General features: G+C 39.9%; 4 protein-coding genes across 9 annotated transcripts in view; 1 reads left to right on the forward strand and 3 right to left on the reverse strand.

Moving 5' to 3' along the window:
* The window catches only part of pfkfb2b (6-phosphofructo-2-kinase/fructose-2,6-biphosphatase 2b), an 11,368-nt gene extending 8,324 nt beyond the window's left edge, over nt 1-3,044 (reverse strand). For all 4 annotated transcript variants that reach the window (XM_005729710.1, XM_005729709.1, XM_005729708.1 and 1 more), the window contains exons 1-4: nt 2,833-3,044; nt 2,356-2,511; nt 1,693-1,818; nt 1,083-1,179 (exon numbers count right to left, since the gene is read on the reverse strand). In XM_005729710.1, coding sequence (XP_005729767.1) covers nt 1,083-1,179; nt 1,693-1,818; nt 2,356-2,440 — 308 coding nt within the window. In that variant the 5' untranslated portion in view covers nt 2,441-2,511; nt 2,833-3,044. The remainder of the gene's footprint in view (nt 1-1,082; nt 1,180-1,692; nt 1,819-2,355; nt 2,512-2,832) is intronic.
* Nucleotides 3,045-3,240: 196 nt separating this feature from the next.
* Nucleotides 3,241-13,047, reverse strand: phtf1 (putative homeodomain transcription factor 1). 3 transcript variants are annotated; one of them, XM_005729715.2, is made up of 17 exons: nt 12,717-13,047; nt 12,413-12,529; nt 11,829-11,885; nt 11,661-11,730; nt 11,286-11,444; nt 9,984-10,164; nt 9,302-9,422; nt 8,976-9,164; nt 8,474-8,719; nt 8,138-8,266; nt 7,451-7,720; nt 7,018-7,149; nt 6,822-6,908; nt 6,413-6,568; nt 6,172-6,267; nt 5,611-5,736; nt 3,241-3,933 (listed from the first exon to the last, which is right to left on the reverse strand). In XM_005729715.2, the coding sequence occupies exons 2-17, from the start codon at nt 12,440-12,442 to the stop codon at nt 3,913-3,915; spliced, it is 2,070 nt and encodes a 689-aa protein (XP_005729772.1). In that variant the 5' UTR covers nt 12,443-12,529; nt 12,717-13,047; the 3' UTR covers nt 3,241-3,912. The 3 variants fall into 3 exon arrangements, with proteins under 3 accessions (XP_005729772.1, XP_005729770.1, XP_005729771.1); XM_005729713.2 differs by having other exon boundaries at nt 12,413-12,564; XM_005729714.2 differs by having other exon boundaries at nt 12,413-12,580.
* On the forward strand, nt 12,836-19,381 carry ora2 (olfactory receptor class A related 2). Its single transcript, XM_005729712.1, has 3 exons — nt 12,836-12,892; nt 17,994-18,188; nt 18,318-19,381. Exon 3 carries the CDS (start codon nt 18,320-18,322, stop codon nt 19,283-19,285), a length of 966 nt encoding a protein of 321 aa, XP_005729769.1. The 5' UTR covers nt 12,836-12,892; nt 17,994-18,188; nt 18,318-18,319; the 3' UTR covers nt 19,286-19,381.
* ora1 (olfactory receptor class A related 1) lies at nt 13,893-14,834 on the reverse strand. The gene has a single exon (XM_005729711.1). The coding sequence runs from the start codon at nt 14,832-14,834 to the stop codon at nt 13,893-13,895; it is 942 nt and encodes a 313-aa protein (XP_005729768.1).
* Nucleotides 19,382-21,046: the final 1,665 nt, after the last annotated feature.

Consider the following 21,046-nt stretch of genomic DNA (forward strand, 5'->3'; position numbering starts at 1 on the left):
TGGGAGACTTTCTATTGGCAGACAGGCATCTTAAACAATAAAAGCAATTCTTCTGATTGCTACTTGATTGGAGTGAGCTTCTTTTTTTACAGCAGGACAATGACCCAGAGCTCCAAACTATGGAAAAGCTATTCCTAAAAGAAGCAGTGAGCTGGCAATCTGCGTGTAATAGAGTGGCCAGAACAGTCAAAGGATCTTAACTCTTTTGAGCTGTTGTGGGAACAGGTTGATTTGTGCAGTGCAAACATTTATCTAACTCGTGGGAGGAAATTCAGGAAGCATGGGGTGAAATTTCTCCAGATTAATTAACAGCTTGAATACAAAAGGTGTACAAACCTGTGATTACTGCCAATGGATAACTCTTTATACAAAAGGAGAAGTCTGAAGGACAAAATTATTAATTCAAGTACAAATCAGTATTTTAAAACTTTATTTCTAAAGTTGCCAATACACCACACAGCTGAGCTCCAGTTTTTAGTTAACTCATAAGAAAAAGGTAGATTTCACATGGAACTATTCCTTTAAACTGGTCTTGCTGATACTTTATAATAACAAACACAAAAACTCAGGCTGGATATCCATGCAGGTCCACAGAGGGCTTGTGTCAGCTTCAGAGTGACAGCGGCAGCTTGTTTAATATCTAGGTCAAAGTCAGCACTAGGATGCTGTCAAGAGCCCGTCACATTTTCATGATAGCCATGCATAACACATCCCATTTCAATCACTACTACCAGATTAGACCAGGAGGAAAAGAGGCCTTTTGTTTTGTTCTTTGTTAATCTTTCTGTTGAAACACTGATTTACAGTCACTAATCACAACCATTTGTAGGGCACACTTTGCTGCTTGTGTGTATGTGTATATCAGTTTAGGCTGACTGTGGCTGAATACTGACTGCTGGCCAAAAAAAAACAGCTTAGTCACTGATGCAGCAGGGAAATCTGCAAAATATGAAACCGACTAAGGTTGAATGCAAGAAATGTGACACAGCCAGTGAGGATATGACAGTTTTCTTAGTGCTAGATAAAATGCAATGTACATTGTAAAAACGTATTGTGGGCACACGTGTAAAAGTGAACCTTACTTCCTTATTTTCATGGCTTCTTCATTGTCGTGGCGGAAGAAATCATAGGACTTATAAGCTCTGACAGCCTCTCTGCGGTATACGCCCAAGTTAAACACTGAAAAATGAACAAAGGACGTTATAAATCTGCCCTGGCTGTGCTGTCGCCTCTCATTTTGGATACACTTGGATATACTTTTGTGAACAACTAAAACCACAAGAATTTAAGTGGCTAAATTTAGCTTCTCTTTGTGGGATCATTTTAGAATAGTTACATTTAAATATTTATTATGCACGCACAATGTCAGTGGGGGGAGGTTTAAAAATTCAGCCTTTGCATTTAAACATTTTGCTTTCATTCTAATGTCACTGCTACTCGTTTTTGTGACATATATAATGCATGCCTAAGTGCTGGAGAAGAGATAACACTGATGCTGTTTTTCATGATCTTTAGAGTTGCTTTCCCACATTAACTAATTAACTATCCTGGTTTAACTTCTACAAAGAAGTAAAAAGAAATACAAAGAAGGATTGAAAGCATATGAAAGTTCAATAAAACACACTATGAATTTTTTTAAATTTGCAGATGGCATTAACTGAAACATAATGAGAAAGAAATGTTATGGTCTACCTTTGGTTGGGACTCCTATCCAATTGAGGTAACGTGTGAGTTTCTTGGAGATGTAGGTCTTTCCTCTAGCGGGCAATCCGATCATCACGATCACCGTTGGAGAGTTTGTCATGTAAGAAGCCCATGCTGTGCAGGAAAGAGATGCAAAGAACTGAATGTCAAAGTTAAATGCAAATCATATCTGACTCATAACCAGCATTACAATAGAGAAAAACATATTTTAAACAGGCATGCCAGTGCTGCACAAACTCCTGAACAGCCAGTCTTATATAACTAGGTCATGTGTATACACAAAAAATAAAAAAGTCTCTTTGGGCACAAATATCTATGGAGTGGGTTCAGAGGTGTCATCCGAAGAAATTAGAAGGAGAAACATCCTGGGAGAGAGAAGTAATTTTCTTAAGAATAGCAGAAACCACTGAAGGTTTCAAAGTATTTTTATCACTGGTCATGATTTATATTCTTTTTCCTTTTTTTGCCAATCCAGAGAAATTCATTCCCAGGTAGGTTGGAGACTAAATGAAGCAGCTTTCCTCTCACTGAGGTGATTGTGATTTGGTCAGAGCAACAAGACAAGGTTTTATATTACAAGTGCACCTGCACACTCTATAAGCAGCGATGCATGAATTAAAACCTACTAAAATCTAATTGGCGTTTACTTACAGCATTTTTTCTCGTTGAATCTGGGGTCTGTTTTCTTGGCTTCTGTGGAGTTTGCAGAGCCATTGTCTCTCTGAGTGCTTGACATATTGGAATCTTCTTTAAGCGCAATTCAGATCAGCTCTCTCTCTCCCTCAGAGGCACATAGTCCAAGTTGGTCTGCAACATGCATGCAAAGGATTAGCCTCAGACAGAAGAGAACCAGAGCTTTGTATGCAAGCTTTTCCTATCGATGTCTTATGGCTTAATGTATCGACTGCAGAGCAAGCAGCAGGGGAGCTGTGAATGAAGACGAGAAGTACTGCCACATCATCTGTGCACAGGAAAAATACTTGGCTTAAAAGCACTATATTTACAAAGCCGCACATGAGCGAATCATGCGGTGGTTTGCTCTCTCACTCCCTGGGGTGACCGAGTTCACTCTAACATAATTTATACCACAATCCACACAAGACGAACATACAAGAGTCAGTGTTTTACCTGGTAAGGAGGTAAATACGAAGAGACCTGCTTTCGGGACCGCCTCTGAAAGACGCAGTCATGCACCGCAGGACCGGGGATCTCGTGATCTACCGGACACAGAGTTTGCGTGCGCCGGTTCGGTTGGAGGAGCCAGTCTGGTCGGCCTGTCCTTGGTGCTGAAATGCCTCCTCAGCCGGCTGGTATCGTTCCAAGCTGGAGGTGCGTGTCGACGTTCCTCTACCGTAACGTCAAGAATAGATCCACGTCAGCCTACGCCAAAGCACACACCCCCTAACCACAAGGGCTCTGCAGAGGATCAGGCGCAAGAGCAAGAAAAGAAAAAGCGCTACACAAAGACTGAAGGGTGAAAATCCTTTTATTTTTTCACCATAAAGCGAAGATTTATTTATTTATTTATTTATTTTTTACAATAAGCACAACTAGCTTCTTTGCATAGTTATTTTATTCAGCATTACATACCTCATTATAAAATGCAGATAGTGGTCAAAAGACAATGGTTTAACATAACAATTGCTAAAACCCCCAAATAAATAAAACCAACCCAGAATCACAGTGTTCCCTTAAATAATACAAAAGTTTGAAATAAAAGTTCAGTCCTATGGAAAAAAAAATTACACATCTGGCCATCTATTTTGATTTACTGGCACGCTTACTTTTACTATATTTAAAAGAAATAACAGTGAATAAGACTAAGCAACCTTTACACATTATCTGATCATTCACATGCCCACATATATGTACAAGAAACATGTGTAAATCTGTCACAGGAGCCTGCAAAGAGCTCAGACCTCAGCTTGCTGCTATTTTTAACCATTTAGAGAACATTCAGAAATCAGAGGTGAGGCACTGAGTTTGTGGCAACGCTGATGGAAAATGTGATGCCAGGTCAGCTGAGCAGCCAGCGCTGTGGCGTGTGAGAGACTTTCAGAGCATCTCAGGCTTGTGAAGGACTGATGAAGCTCAGTTGGAAGGCACCGATAACAGAGTTTAGTGTCAGTAGGTTTGCACACTTTTCGGCGATGAGAAGATGTCTGCAGTCTCCAGTGTCTGACTGTTAGTGGTTTGTAGTTTTCACCTTTAAGGCTTGATTTTCCACAGCTGGAAATTAAGCAGAGACGAAACAAAACAATTAAAAAGAAAAGGTTAATAATCTTACTGTGCAAAATAATCCATTTAAAAACAGATGTGAAGAGAAAGCATTTAAAAGGCATTTAAAATCACAGTCTCCAATTGTCTCAATCATGGACTGTGGAACCCGTAGCCAGCACATGCAAAATAAGGAGTTAAGACTTGTGAGATTTAAAGTGGAGCCAAACCATGTAGTATTTTAAAAGCAATCAATAAATCTGAATGAAAGAGACGCCAGTGTCATCCTGCCAGGACTGGAGTGATGTGTTCACTCAAATGAGTGCTTGTATTTTGCACCAGCTCATTTAACCATGTATACAAGGAGTTGTAAAAATTGTGGCAGAGAATGAGGGTGTGTAGGATGTTTAATGTTGTTATTGGTGGGCACAGGCCTGACCTCAGCAATGATTATAATCTATAGCTAGCAAAACTGAAGTAGACTCTTCACATGCTGGTTAAACTTATTAAACTACCAGTTCAATACTTTGGGAAACTCCATATTTACCCCAGCCCGCCCTTGCTGCTGCCTCATTGGTGGATACATATACTCTATGTAGATGACTGGCTGTTTAAATTTTTGTAACATTCTTTTTCTACGTAATCACAAAATTAAGTGGAATGGTGGATAAGTATACTGGACTTATTTAAAGTGCTATATGCAGTATACAATTCTTCATGACCCTGATGAAGGCCACAGACTGAAACGAGGTGACTTTACTACAAGTGTTGCTAGAGCTTCGGCCTCTTTAGACTCTTATTGTGCCAGAAACCTTTTATTCTGTTTTCAAAGAAGCCCTATTTACTCTGTATGTATTTATGTATATACTCTGTATGTATCATGTTTCTGCATTAAGAATAGAGCCAGACACGTGAGGATAATAGCTTTGTTTAGCTTGGAATTGCATTGCATTGCATTGCATTGCATAAAGACAATGTCACACTTTTCTACAGTTGTAAAGAGAACACATTAACATAAGGTTTCTCAATTGCGTAATTCACATATAAACAGGAATTTACAGTAGTTTTTGCACATCATATGCTCTAGCTACATACTAATCAAGTAAGTATTAAGTGTAGTAAAGATTTGTTAATACTGCTGTCTTCAAGCAACCACATAAATATATATTTCTCACGTGGTTAAGCTACTCATGGGAGTTTGTCACTGTGCAGCTTTAGTTCATGTTTTTCCTCTTATCATTCACATGCTAAATATTTTGAAATCTCAAAATGCATATTTCCAGCTTGTCTGCCAGATGGCTTCAACCAAAGCAAGGTTTCCAGGTCAACTCTGTAGGCTACTAACAGCTCCAACAGCTAGAGGGCAACATGCAGCTGTACTAGAACTAAATGTACAGCCTGTACTTTTAGTTGCTCCTCTGGTGATTTATTATAGCAAATATTTATAGTTGTAGTCATTATATTCAATTTTAAGCACAGACACTATTTAAATGGCTCAAATTAGAGTAGTTGAGGCTTATATGAGCAACAACAACCAGGTTGTACTGATAAAGTTTTCTTTTTTTTCTTGAGCGATAAAAACAAAACAAAACATGGAGCCCAGAGTGATCAAGGATGTGCATCTTAAATCATCTATTTTTCCGGTCTTTTTAGGCAAATCTCAACATTTCTCATTATAACTTTACTCACTCTGATGTTGAAGCCAAGCAGGTCACTGACTACGGCAGACACAGCAGAGAGAATGACAACTTTGGTGATGTTATAGATCAGAGGGTTCACTGTGAGACCCAGCAGTCTGAAAGGAGTATCGAGCTCCTGGAAGATGTAAGGAGGAAGAAAATGTTATCTAAGATTTATGACATGGGTACCCATACCCTGAGGCTAAAAATGATCAAAGCCAGAATTTATTAAGGATGAAAAACCACTGACAAAGGGGACTCCACTTGGCCTTCATGAGAAATATAACAATTACATATTGCAATACAATCAAATTTATAGCATATCCTTCAGCACAAAGTTATTAGGGCTGTCCCAAGGAGATCAGTAGTGAGGAAGAAAGAGTGATTAAGCTGATGGATGTTAGAGAGTACCAACAGAGACATGACAGGGACTGAGGAAAGAAAAAAGAAAAAGAAAGAAAAATCCCCAGCTCACTGCAAAGTTATAATATTATAATTGCATTCTCTACACGGACTGCATAACAACCTTGACTGGGAACTGCATTTAGTTTCAGTGAAAATTTGGGCTTACCTTCATTAGTTTTGTAGCTAGCTTCAAAACATTATTCACAATACTGAGTTCTTCTTTCTTATTGGGCTTTTTCTCCATCCTGAGATACAAATTGATCTGGAAACAAAAACAGTTTTACACCGTGTTAATGTTACAGTGAAGGCCAAATAATGTATTTAAACCTACATTAAATCAATGGACTAATCAGCCAGAGAAATAGCCTGGAATCTTGTGTCTTTTCCAGCCTGGGGGGGAGCTTTACCTGCTCAGTGAGCAGCACAGAAGAGTTACTATACTTGAAGTTGGTCTCTGAACCCAGCGTGGCGAGCCTTAACAGAAAGAGGACGAGAGAGGCGCACCACACCATGAGCTCCCAGTTCATTAGAGACTCTAGGAATGTCTTGTGGCTTTGCAGAAGCTGAAAAAAGAAAGCAACACTGCTTACATTTATTGACCCCGGCTTTGTTGTGAAAATTGGATTTCTTTGCACCTAACAGAGCATATAAACTACTTTCCATCTTAGCTTCATGGCTTATCTTCAGTAGGGTAATATGATTAAATGGTTGCATGTTTTGAGGCAGTCTCCTTGCTATTTGATCTCCGTGCTAGAATCGCAGTATTTGCACAAAATGATCAAATCAAAATCACAAATGTTCTCCCATATGACTGACCTGAGCACAAATGATGAATGAAATGGAAAGTGCTAAAAGAAAAATAGTGGAGACAATGACGTCAACGGAGCGCTGCGGACCTCGTCTCTGCGAAGCACAAACAAATCAATGTCGCACGGTTAAAAAGACAAGTCTACACCGAGCAAAATGTTGAAATAAATTCAGATTGGGAGTGTTTTGGCAGGAAAATACAAACCCGGAGAAAAGATCGAAGCGACAACCACATCTTTATATTCTGAACTTTCTTCAGCCTGAAATGGGGAATCTCAGATTTCTTGGCTTTGCGAGCTGAAGTTAGGTGGCTAAAGAACTTGGCAAATAAAAGTCTCTGTTGGGCAGACATAAAAAAAAATACTGTGATGCACTGCAGCAGAGCTAAAACTGATCACATTTAGGATGCAGCACTGAAAACATCTTCTAGTAAAAACACAACTTATATATATAAATGATGACAAGGTAGCAGAGAGACAGAATGGCTCAAACTATTAAGAGCACATTAAGCATAAACAATTTGTCCAGTCAACAGTAAAAAAACACAAACAAACAACAAAAAACCTAAAAATCTTTCACATTTTGAGAACCTGGGACAGTACATTTTTGTGATGTGCATTTCCTGAATCACCATTCACCTGTTTGTATGTTCTCTCAGCCACGCACATCATGAAGAAGAACAGCCCCGTGAGGCAGATTCTTTGCACTGTCGTGATGAAGAAAAAGGCATGAGCTTGTGTATTTAACGGCCCCACTGCTATTTCTATCAGCTCTGACAGAGGCAGGGAGCTGAGGCCCGGCATGTCCAGCCGCTGAGCCAAGCGGAAGGCAAAGGGCAGCAGTGCTAGAGTGACAGTGATGAGCCCGCCAAGAACGAGATAGCCCATTCCCTGCTCTACTAACTTCACCTGGTAATAACAAACACAAGAAGGGAGGCGTTTAAGACCAGAGACATGTGCTGGAATATTTTTATGCAATGAAAGCTACAGTCTTTCTTGGACTCTCTTGACAACATATTTTACACATTTACCTCAGACTTTGAATATTTCTTCCATTATCTGTGTTTGTCAGTTTGCCACATTTGACAGCTAGATGTTCAAAAGAGTCAGAATAACAAATTCTGGCACGGTAATGAGGTAAAATTTGGCTCTTAATTTTTGCCTGGCACTTTTTTTTTTGCTCTATCCGTAGAATTTGAAATTATTTCAAGGTGGTATTTCGCCACTAAAGATCTGACCATAACTGTAATTATTAGGAAATTGTTTGCTTACAAATGTGCATTATGCTGGACTGGCTGTTAATAATATAAAGAAGAAGGTGTGTACCCGTGTGAGGATGATCCCACTGATCTCCAGTACTGACATTTCTGCTTTCTTACACTCGCCCTGCTCCCAAATGATGGCACTGACACGATCCTTGGATGGGTGACATGCCTGCAGCCAAGACAGCTGGTTCTGAAACGAAACACCACAGACAACATCCTGTTCACAATTCAAGCGTGTTTAGTGTGTTATCTAATCGGCAACAGGCCTTTGAAGTTGAAGCTTAACCACATGTCAAAACTTCCAAGACTTTTGAGACTGCTCATAATTTTATAAAACAACATATGTAGTCACAATGTCCAGAATAATGTGTAGTATTTAAGATGTGTTTGCATTTACTCCAGTGATTGCTTGTTGTAGGCTTTCATCCTCGTCATCGCTTGTCAGAGTGTCGTTTTGTGGGAGGCTCATGCTGGCGTTGCACCTCCCACTATCGTCACTGTCACTGCTCCCTGTGGAGGGAGGGCCTTGGAGAAGCTCCTCCCACATTGTGTCATCGGTGTCGGAGGCGGGACGAGAGCCCACGCTCGGCCTGAGACGCTCCACCTCACGGGGCTTCACCTTGATAAAGGCTTCACTCCCGTCCTGAGCAAATTAAACCAGAGGCAGTGTTCTGTATGCGACGTTGAAGTTACTTCACATCAAATCTCTAAAACAAAACTAGACAAATTACTATTAAATAAACTGCTAATTCAGTGCCATCTCTGAAGCAAAGCCTAGAATTGTAATTTGCATCTTCCACATCAGGCTTTATTAATGTATGTGCTTCTTAAATTCCCCAGAAGCTTGCTGTACATTAAAAATCCATTAAGCAACTTTGATGGTTTACAGTGAAGTTTACCTGAGGCCTCGGTGTAATTACGGGGTCAGACTTTTGGTTTCTTTTCCGAATAGACGGTAGTGATGCAGGAGCTGTAGTGGTGTTTCTTTCACTGTGAAATGGTATTTGTGTTACTTCCAGCGGTTGTATTCCTTCCTCTTCCTCACTGGAGAGCTCATCAGAATCCCTAAATCCCGACTTTCCTTTGTTCTGTAAAACATCATCACAAATATATATATACTAGTTTGGCACTTATACATCCATCCCTCCATCCATCCATAACCTATCCACCACATCTGACTGACATTTTTTGACTCTAAAGATCGAGTAGAGATGAGAAACTGTACCATTCTCTCCTCTTTTCTGTATAAATGCTGGTTTTCTTCAAACTGCCAGCAGCCCAGCAGCTCCGCCTCCCCACTGTTGTTCTTTTCTTCAGATTTCTTCAACCCTCTGTTCTTTCTTGGCCTAAAGGAGAGAAAGTCAAAAGACAAGTCAAAGGTAAATGATGGTAATTACCGTCTTTTGACATTTTTATTATTTGTATTAGTATATTAAATAATGACATTATAATTAGTTTATATTTAACATGCACAACAAAAGGGATTTTCATGTGAGATCTGTTTTCATGTACAGCATAACCTGGGATGTGAGAGCCACATCACATATTGTACATGAAATACGAAGAAAAGCAGTTAATACAGTAACTCTCTCAAAAGCAAATGAAAGAAAATGTAGCAAATGATCAGTGTCATGAGAAGTCATACTGAATATTACAGTTTTTTATATGGAGATGTTGTTCATAATAGTTATGTAACATTAAATAAGTTAACAATGATAAGGCAAATCTCACGTGACAATCTCTGAGGGACTTGACTTCATGGTACAGGTGCATGTTTAGGAGTAGTGTTTCGGGTCTATCTGCATGTTTAACATGGAACTTTATGCATGAGCCACAAGGAGTGTGAGTGTGTTTCTGTGTTAGTCTAACCACTAAATGCATGCAGCGCCTAACAATGAGGAAACTACCTCCTTCTGCGCGTGGGGCTGGTGGTATTGCTGGCAGCTGGACTGCCTGAGGGCCACCGGCTGGACTCAGTCGACACAATCTGGCAGTGCACGGTACCCAGCAGCAGCATCAGACACATGGGTCCAAACACCTCGCTGGCAGTCGCCCTAGGGACCTCGAAGTACAGCAGCACCGCTGCCACTGAGGGGAGCAAAACATTTTGCAACAGCAAACAAAACAGTCTCTTAGGGGAGACATTATAACAGAATTCATGCTTACTAATGAGGTCTCTTCTGTGCTCCTCAGGTGTGATGGGTAACAAGTTTAGTGTTGCATATAAATGAATGTAAGCTGTGTTGAATAGCTGGCGAATTGAGCCTGCAGCAATAGATCTAACTTCATGAACCACAAACAGAGCATATCGAGACCTGTGTACTTTCTTCAATTAAATATACGTAATCAAACAACCTAAACAAAACCAACAAAATCAAACTTATTTGGAAAGGAGTGTGCATGTGTCTGGGTGCTTGCAGGCAACAATTTGAAGACACGGTCACAGTAAAGTACTCCTGATGTTTCCACCAATTGCTTTCAGGGAGTTAAGGTGGACTGGAATTAATCAGTGAGTGGTTGTGAGAGAGGGCATGCTGCTTTTTTGGCAGTTGTTAGTGCATTTCTGCAGCCAAGATTTTGAACTGTTGGCCAAGGGGGCGACAATCCAAATGGCACAACTGAAGAGTTTTTATGTGTCATGTGGCAGCTGCTGTGTGACGGTAAGGCTCCACAACATTTAAACCAGAGCTATCATGCGTTTCTATTATCAGTATTAGAAGCAGAATCGGAATACTTGAATCCCACAGTTGGTCACGGTTGTTCCAAGACAGTGAGATCAGTAACTAACTAAACTAAATCAAATAATATATTAAAAAGTTATAAAGTATAACAAAATAGTCTATTCTTGCATAGATCTGCAACTAACACATATTTCAGTAATTGACATAAAGCAATTTGCCCTTGGGAAATTATTAACGTTTTTTCTGATTCTGTGTATTTTGATTAAAGAAATAAACACAAAGACGCATTCAGCCATTCGGTTTGGTTAGCTCTTCCAGCACACGAATGCTGACTTATGCTGTTAAAGAAGAGTTTTCTATTCTTCACTGAAACTCTTCTCTAAGCAGATACAAAGTTATTTATCCAGTAAATTAAAAACTGTTCTGATGCATGGAACCTGGTCTAGGTTGAATGTCTACACTGATGTTTGAGTTGAGGTCAGTCTTGTTTTAAGGCTATAGTTGCAAGATGAGTGGTGGTGAGCTAACCTTGCATAATGTAGAGCATGAGGATACATGAGGAGATGGACATGGAGGTCACCTGGATCCACCACCGGAAGAAGAACGGGAACAGCAGCACTCTGACCAGACCCTTTCGAGTCAGCGCTGTCCATGGACTCTCTGGTTTGGCTTTGCTAAATGTAGATCCTGATGGGATGAAAGGGGTGGTCTGTTAAAACTACATTTACTTTAAGTGATGGAGCAAGGTTGAAGTAAAGAAGAGATTAAACAGAGGCAAATAAAGCACTGCACATACATATATACAATGCATAGTTTATCTGCTTTGTGCATGAATTGACAAGAAACCTGGAGAAATGTCTCAAACACATTTCAAAACAATTAATGCTCCTTATTCACACTCACCTCTTACTAAATCAACATCAATAAGGTCTGGCTTGATGTGCCCAGTCTTCTTTGGTTTGCTGTCCAAACCCTATATAAATAGTAAGGGCTTCTTACTCAACTTAGAGGTCAAATGCACTAAAAATACACACACATTTATTCCATTAAAGAGAAAAATGAGTATCTTACATTTAGATCAGCTTTCTCAAGAGATTTCTCCCAGATTTGTTGATCATATGCCCCGATCTATAACAAAATATAATTCTTCTAATTATCTTAATTCAAAGAAAACACAAGAGGTGATAATAACAACTAAATGATCAAACAAAACCATGTCCAGTTAAATCTATGGAAAGCTTGTGTGATATAACCACACTTTTGTTTTTATTTAAATCGATTTTTGTAAGGAGTAAGGGAACAAAGAGGTAAAGGAAATGATTCAATAAATTGTGAGATATAAGGATGTAAATCAGAGCATATGGATTCAAGATTGAATGACTATGAATTAAATTACTACAATTGTAATAACAGCCACTTCAAAATAAATCAGATTAATAGTAACAGTAATTAGGTAGATGTCTATGGTTTAGCAGAGTTTTTAATGTACTAAGTATTAAACAAGTAAGTAAAGAACCACAAACAAGGCTCATTACATATCTTACGTTATATTACTAGACTTTACTAGTAAAATATATAGTATAGGTTTGTAACAAGTGATGAGTTTCTAAGACTTTCCTAAATGACACTAACTGTACTGGATGTGTTGCGCTTACCTTTTCTTGGTACCAGGCTATTGTTGCCATTGTTATTAGACAGGGGAACCGGTCAACTCGGATCAGGTCATTTCACCGTAAAGAGAGGAGGAGTGTGGAGAAATCCAGATGTGTTCCCTAATCAGATATGGTGCACGGACACAATGCTGAAGCTTGGAAAAAGCAGAACTTAAACGAGAGGCCCGCAAGGGAAAGCAGAGATAAAATGAACGCGTTTTGGTGTGAAACAAGCACCTGTGTATACACAGGTGCGCTACGGGTTAGCTAAAAGTAGCCAAAGTAATTATCTGAAATTATTTTTTACCTGGAATTAAACAGCACGGCAGCTTTGGTACAAACTGGAAGAAATCCTTTCTGATCATTACAAACTGATCGTTAACACTTTCTTGTCATCAGTTTCGGGTCGCTGCACGCTGCAGCGTCTTTTTGTGCAACTGAGCTAACTACTAGCGCCGATTACAGCTTACTTTACCTCTTCCGGTAAGTTTCGACGCGGATAATTTCTGAAAATACCACATTTTAACAGCTCTTCTGCTTTCACACATACGTCTACTTGTTTATTTAAGCTATTTTACACTTTTTAGCCCATTCTTCCTCTTCCCTTTTCCTGGGTTTGTTGTTTTTCTTTAGTTGGATCACAGTATTCCCTGAGGTTTGTCTGTCAGATGGCCATTTCAGGTTATTCAAAACAGAAACCCCTTTCAAAGACGTATGCAATTGTCAACATTAAGTAATAAGCATGAACTAAAATTATAGACAAAAACTATGCTACATATTTGTCAGTATACGTACTTCAGTGATGAAACGCATACATCTTCAGCGGGCAAGTGCTACCTGAAAGGCTAATCCGTGGGAACAGAATACCCATTTCTCCATAACATTTCGGCCACTGACAGCGCAGCTGCTGTAGGAACTGTAGTATCATTTACGCTCACGTTTAAGCTTGTCCCTTATATAATACCATAGCCGTACTTAAATGCAAAAATGGTCCCTCTGAATTATTTTTACATATTAATTTTACTTAATCTTCTAAGCCCTACAAGAAACTTTAAAAAAATAAATTTCCAAGACATGTTGTAAATCCCAGTATTCCTGGTTTTAGGGTGTAGACTCCCTGAAAATTCCTGAAAGAATTTCTCTGTGTAAAAATGCTTCTAGCTCAACTTTTAATTTCTTTTGTATCAAACCAATGATGAGGATAAGGAGGCGAGGAGGAAGAGGGGATTTCTGGCATATATGACTAAAGAGAATGTTCTCTCTCAATTAGCACAAACTATATTACAGGTACATGTGATTGTAATTTACATTTAATTAGAATTCAGATGAAAATATTAAGAATACATACAGCTGTACAACACTACTCTCTAGTTCTACTGTTTAAATAATAGCTAAATAAGAGTATCCTGAAAATGATAAGGTCTGATAGAACAACTCTGCTGTCTAGCAGGTGAATCAGCAGGCTGTTAAGATAGAGACAGAGTCATTTGTCATTCGAATCTTGAGTGTCCGCTGATGGCTGCTCATGCTCAGCTGTGCACACGATCTTTGCTTTGACCTTTTTGTTTGAAGAAATGATAAAGTAGGGGCTGAGAGAGGCATAACATGAAGAGAAAAACACCCTCATATCAGCCACCACCGGTGACACTTTTTCCACCGTCAGCATGTAGATCCAGATCACATTTTCAATCCCAAAGAAGACCACATAGAGAACTACCAGGGTTAGCACTGCTTTGGCTGCTCTGGTCTCTGCCCCTCCACCCTGAGAGCGATGAATCCCTTTCATTTGGTGGCTGTGGCGGTGGAGCAGCAGCAGGATGTAACAGCTGGAGCCCACCATCAGGGCAACAAATGCAAAATCCCTCCCAGAGATAGCCACCCCGTTAATCACATAGGACAAGTTGTCTCTGAAGTCTACAAGGCAGAAGCCCAGGTTTAGGGTAAAGGCAGAGACAGTGCCATTTCGTGGAGCCATGGAGAATAATGGAGTTGATATGCATATGGCCATATTGAAGAGCCACAGCCCTGCAAAGGTGGGAATAACCAGGGATGGAAGTGAAGGCTTCAGCCTGGACAAGTATGGCCCAGTAGGGGTGATGGTCACTGCCTGAAACACACTTAGCATGCAGGTGATGCAGACTGACAAAGCCCGGCCAATGCGGTAAGCATAGATCACCACCTTACAGCCCGGATCATTCAATAGGGCCTTCAGCCCGAACACCGTCATTGACGGGGGGACACTGCGGGTCAGCAGCAGCAACAGGTTGGTAAAGGCCAGGTGGCACAGAATCATGTCCACAGGAAGGAGCTTCGGTCCAGTGCAAACGATATGTGTGTACGCCAAAAGTACCACAGTGTTTCCTAAAACGCCCATACCTGTTTGCAAGAGGAAGGAGACACCTTTGATGGTCACACACAGATCCATGCCACCAAGACCTGCAGCTGTCGTGATTAACAAAGCAGAAAACCAAAACTGTGATAAATACTATACACATAACCTTAATCTTTCAAGATGACTACACAAGTTTTGATAAAACCAGATAACACCAATTGTGTCACCTGTAGTGAAAATGATGCTCACCTGAAGTTGAAGAGAAAAAGTAAAGTATTTAGTGCTTTAAATGTTGGAGAGCCTTTGTAAGTTCAATATATAATCCTAGATGCCCCTAAGGATCGGCCAAGATATTAGTGCAACAAACTAAATATGACTCATGGTCTCAGAGGACAAGACCCACAAAGGAGACAGCGTCCCCATGGATGTTGATACACTTTTTTGGCTTGCTGTATTGACCACTACATGGCTTATAACAGATCCATGATTAACATGTTCTCAGTGTAATGGGGTAAAGATATCCTTTTTAAAAATACTGCACAAAAAACATAATAATAGTAGTGATGGCAGAATTTTGTATGCGGATTGTTTTCTAGCTCAATCTGAGTTTTAACTTACGATCATATTAATCAGAGTTAGAATACTTTATTAATCCCTTAGGAAATTATAAGGTTACTTTGAAATAATGTTAAGAATGCCGAAGAGTCATTTCAACGGGCACAACTTTGGAACGTGGAAATTTGCTTTCTTTCAAAGATTCAAGAGAAGGTCAGGAGATTTTAGTTGTTGGTTGCAGTCTGGGAAAATCAGTTCCTTATGTAAATTCTTAAGTGTTATTTTCCTGCACTTTGAAATATCATAAAGCTATTTCCCTGCAGAGTTTTAAGAAATACGGTTGATTGACCACGTGGAGACAGCCGTGAGTGGTTACTGTTTACGCAAAAGCAGCCTGATGATGCTTTGAATGAGCCATCAAGAGGCCTTTACACGCACAGCTGGTGCTTCAGCGTGCGCTCCTTTTCTCCATCATGTCCTGGGAGCATGTTAAAGACACAGAGAAGCAAAACAATTAGCCATATAACAATGCATGTCTGCACTAATTGGGGGCATAGGGACAACTAGACATTATTCATTTAGCACCGACAACGGAAGTTTGTTATAAGTATCCCCGTTTTCTAACCAGCTAACCTGTAAATGGCAAATGGACTCTAACCTGGTCAGCTGCACAAGTTTATTTTTGTGCTAAAACGGTGTTGTTTGAGAAGCCTGCTTTTCCCTGGGGGTGGAGGTGGGATCGGGGGGGAGCCTTGGAATAGATAATCACTAGATGTGTTATTTGCTTCCCTGTGTGTTTTTGTAACATGTTTAAATGTTCTGAGAGCTAATTAAAATGGCAAGTTCAAGCATGTCCTTCTCAGGGGATTGCAACAGTATGCTTCATTACGAGTTAAAGATTTCTTTTTTTCTCTTGACAGGAGATATGTTCTCGCTGATGTAATCTGTTTTTAGCATTGCTCCTATTCTCCTATTATAATTTTGTTGTTTGTCAGAACAACAGGTGAATATGAGTGTGTGTGTCAAAAAACTATTCTTGTTATATAATATTATATTCCCTTGAAGCTGCAGGCAGCAGAGATTTATTATTGTCCATGCTGTACATACATATTCTATATGTGTAAAAAATGCTTTCAGCTCAAGTGCACAGTTGTGTAGTGGCTTCTAGAAAAGCCCACACAATTGGAACAATCTGGACGGCATGCAAATATCATGCATACCCTGTAATGATGAAATTTATGTTACTAGGACACAAACAGACCCTTGCAGAGCCTCGCGTATCGTCATGTGAAACTGATAAAAACCCATTGCGGTTTATGTTAATGCATTTTTAAAAAATCTGGTCCATTCTTAGATGTTCAGCTCAGTTTAGTTAAGAGAAATATCACTTTACACTCTTTTGTTCCTTTGTATGTGCTGATGAGGGCAAAATCTCTGAACTGGCAGAGGGGTTATTCGTTGTATTTCTCACTGCACCTTTTAATCTTTCCAATAGAAAGAAAAATGCACTTTCAGAAGATTTTGACTTAACAGCCTCACAAGGAGATGGGGACAGCTGACCTCCCAGCATTTTACATTTCATTTGTCTTCATCATCTAAAACTCATTCATTCTAAATTCTTCGCGAGCTCACATTTGATTTTTTTTCTATACATAAACATAGCTGATTTTCATGTAATGTTCAATCAAAAACATAACATGACTGGCTTTTAATTTAATTCCTATTTTCATAAAAGCTGGACTAACACAGAGAGGCACAGAACGTCCGCACTAAATGATCCATATCCAGACTCATTAAAAACGTCAACATATAAATATAGAGGGAAACATACCAGACTAGATGAAAATCCTGGAAAACAAGAAATATGAAAAAATTAAACTGTAATTAACAAATCTAAATATTTTGTACATTTGCATGTTCAGTTTTACCCAGTTGGTTTTCAATGACAGAGAAAAAGTATTTCAATTAACAAAACAGAACAAGAATTTTCAAGGAGAAATTGTATCAAACCACCATTAGTGCCAACACATACATTATATTCATAGTGTTCAGAATAAATATTTAATCAGGGTTTCCTGAATGTGGCCAGAATATTTCAAGTATAATTTTCGAAGTAGGACGTGTCTTGTGTTACAGGAATTAAGCTTAATGTTCTCTAGCAGTTCCCCGATGTTAAATCATATTGTCCTTACAGCATCCTCACAGTTTAGGTTAAATTCTATTAAGAGTTTTTATTGCTGTGGATGAATTACACAATCATAAATCATAAATCGGATCACGCTCCAAATGAAAATTGCAGGCGATCTACCATGAAGAGTGAGTCGAATGTCCTTTGTTTCCTCTTCCTCCACTGGAGGACACTGTGGTGTTGATATGCGTCTAACCAACACAGGGAGGGTTTCTGATTTGCAGTGGCTTTAAAAAAAGATTGAAGATATGAAAAATGCAAAAGTATTGTGGAGGGTTTTACACAGAGATCTGCATATAGGTTCAGTAATTAGAAAATTGATTTAATTCTCTCTACTCAGTGAAACAGTGGCATGGAGGAATGATTGTAATCTCTTTTTTTTGACAATAAACATGGGACTGATAGATATTGTGCTTTCATTAATGTCATATCTCTCATCCACTGGTAAGCTCTTTGTACGAGGACACACACAGCTTCCACTGTCTTATCCTGTCTGAAACCCAATACAGGTACAGAAGCAGTCATCTGAATTGATCTCAAGTAATTGGAGGCTGAGGGAAGAGAAGTCAATGGACCATGCAAAACAGATCTTACCTGTCTGCCAGTATAAGAACACAAACACCCTGACTACATCAGGAGAGAAGGATCACAGCGTGACAGGCACAAGGTCCACTTTAGACCTCTTTAGCTTCGACGGTTCTCAGGTAGGAGTTTAACCTTCGAAACGATTTTTTCCTGAAACCATTTAAATGCTAGGCACCATTTGACATTTAGAAGTGCATGACAAATAACATATTGATAATGTGATTTTATTGATTTTCAACTTCCTGTAGGAATGGCATCAGAAGTGTTTGTCCGTGGGATGCTCTTTCTCTTCCTGACCGTTGTGGGAATTCCAGGTAATGCCACTGTAATTGTGGCATTCCTCCTCTTGCTGTACCAGGAGAAGCGACTTTTAGCAGCTGATTCTATTCTCCTGCACCTGGCCTGTGTCAACCTGTTGGTGGTGGTTGTACGTGCTTTGACGGAGACCCTGGCCTCCTTCCGTCTGGCCGACATCTTTGGAGACACAGGCTGTAAATCAGTGATCTTTATCTATAGAGCAACACGTGGCCTCTCAATCTGGCTCACTTTCCTGCTGAGTACCTATCAATGCTTGAGCATTGCCCCTCCAGGATCAAGCTGGGCTTCTGTTCGTGCCTTGTTAGGTCACTATTTGGCCTTTGTGTTCCTCTTCCTTTGGGTTCTCAATGCCTGCATGACGACAGCAGCCATACTGTTTTCTTTCAGTACCAAGAATGAAACTAGCCCGATAGACAATGGCATTAATGTACAATTCTGCTATTTGAACTTTCCTTCAAAGCTGTCCAGAGATGCCAACGGGGCAATCCAGGTTGGCAGGGATGTTGTGCCCATGGCCCTCATGACACTCGCAAGTCTGATTATCCTGGTATTCCTTTACAAGCACAGCCAGCAGGTGAAGGGACTCCGCAGTAGTGGTGGCGGTGGTGCTGGAAATAGTGGAGCTGAACAACGAGCTGCCAAAGCTGTGGTGGCACTTGTGACCTTGTATGTTGTCTTCTATGGGGCAGATAATGGGCTTTGGGTGTACACCCTCACTGTGAAGAAAACCATGAGTTCCTCACTGATCTCTGACCTGCGTTTATTCTTTGGCTCGCTATATGCAGCACTAAGCCCTCTGGTTATAATTGCATCAAACAGGAAGGTGAACAGCAGGCTGGGGTGTGTAGCACATGAGAAGTCTGCTGTGGAGAAAATCAAAAATCTTTCTAGCATGTGAGGCCTGCTGGGATCAGTTGATCACTGGGCTGAGATTAACCTCAGACAGAATTTTTGAAACTCTGGGTCATGCATCGGTTATTCTGTCTTTGAAATATACTGAGCACACTATTTTCCACAGTTTCCTGATTTTGCTTAAAATTTGGGAATTGCACTGTCTTTTTCCCCCATGTAATGGCTTTGGTAGTTCTTAATTCACAACATGATGCCCTTTTCTTTGTTAAAAAGACCTTTCAGATGTGTTTTAATTCAAATACCTAATAGTTCCTTATTTATTATGTCACTATCAATCAGAACAACCCTGTTACTGAGTACAAGTCTGTACAGATCTCTGCTGATCTGGCACTATGTTCTTTTGTTAGTTTATATTCCCTCTATATTAATTGGGAGGAAGAATTATAGTTGGTTGACATGGGCTCAATGTAGCTGCCTATTTAGCTATAATTAAGGCTTTGAATGTAATCTGGGAAGTGTCCTGTGCTAATGAGCCAGGCTAATTGTCCCACAGAGAATTGTTTAAAACCTTATGGAAAAGACTATATTCTTTGGAGGGAAAAAGCGATGTTCATTAATCAACAATGAGTTACTCCGTTCCGTGCACATGTTATATTGTATGTCTAGGCTTCTTGGGTACAGTTATAAGACTTTAAGGACACAAAAATACATCTTGGCAAAAGCTCAGATGAGCTTGCTGTGAAAGTGGCAATGTGGGAGTTTAGGAGTCATTATGTAATTGCTATGTCTCGGAGAAGTAAGTGTAAAGAGAGAGAGAGAGACAGGGTGAGGACACAGCAACCTCTGTGAGTGACAGTCAAAAAGACATAAAGTGGGGCTGCCAGCACTCTGTGATCCTGCAATAACTCTAAAGTGCAATCAGTGCAGCGGTATTCAACTACTGTCGCATTGCAGGTATGAATGAGGAGGACAAGTCCTCTTTCAGTGCTTGTGCAGAACTGTTGCTTTCACCATCACATTGCCTTCAAAGGGCATTAAAGGCCATATCTTTTATCTAAAAAACAAAAAAACAAAGCCCTGTTAAAATTTATTGTAAAAGTTGCAACCATTAAAACCCTTGATAATGTGATTATATGACTTAAGCTTCTCTGAGGATGAAAAATTCCATGTGTCTTACTCTTCAAACCACTGAAATCTGATTAGCACTTTACACAGACTCCGGTGGAATGAAGGATAGAATACATGGATGGTTTCACAAGTGAAGTGAGCACGCTGAAGCCTCCCTTCAGGTGGTGAATCACTGGGGACGTTGACACCGATTTCAGTGATGTCATTCTTTCTGTTTCTGTCAGGGAAGAAGAGGTTGATTAATTAAAGAGAACAAATACATGAAAGACAGGTTCCATTGGAGTGTATGCTCAAGTTTCCTTCTGTACAGGTTGTGTGAAGGGCGTGCCAGGCGAGGCCTCTCCCTGCACAAGTAAGGACCTGTTTTCGATGTTTTCCATCCTTTTGCAGTCTTTTCAGCTTGATGAATGCAGGGTGCTGATTAACACGTACAGTCCAAACCCACACAATTGTAACCATCTATTACAGCATCTCACAGCCTTCAGCTCAAGCATTTACTCCTAACATTTAATTATTCACTTTACAAAAAAACCTGCCTGTCTATGCACACTTTTCAGTCTGAAGTCTCATTTCACCTGTATGACAAGGCAATGCACTTGCCACCTAGAAAACACAACAAGGCACAACTAATTGATATTTACCCCCCCCCACCCAAAAAAAAAAAAAAAAAAAAAAAAAA

Source organism: Pundamilia nyererei, unplaced genomic scaffold (assembly GCF_000239375.1).
Source record: "Pundamilia nyererei isolate P.nyererei 1_Seehausen unplaced genomic scaffold, PunNye1.0 scaffold00034, whole genome shotgun sequence".
NCBI classification, from domain to species: Eukaryota; Metazoa; Chordata; class Actinopteri; order Cichliformes; family Cichlidae; genus Pundamilia; species Pundamilia nyererei.

What these genes read in the sequence shown, in the direction of transcription:
- phtf1 (XM_005729715.2), bottom strand. Translation starts at nt 12,442, where the DNA reads ATGGCAACAATAGCCTGGTACCAAGAAAAG. An exon ending in TTGAGAAAGCTGATCTAAAT is followed by an intron (nt 11,731 to 11,828) that starts GTAAGATACTCA and finishes CTATTTATATAG; the next exon opens with GGTTTGGACAGCAAACCAAA. An exon ending in ACAGAAAAGAGGAGAGAATG is followed by an intron (nt 9,165 to 9,301) that starts GTACAGTTTCTC and finishes GATGTTTTACAG; the next exon opens with AACAAAGGAAAGTCGGGATT.
- ora1 (XM_005729711.1), bottom strand. Translation starts at nt 14,834, where the DNA reads ATGGATCTGTGTGTGACCATCAAAGGTGTCTCCTTCCTCTTGCAAACA.
- ora2 (XM_005729712.1), top strand. Translation starts at nt 18,320, where the DNA reads ATGGCATCAGAAGTGTTTGTCCGTGGGATGCTCTTTCTCTTCCTGACC.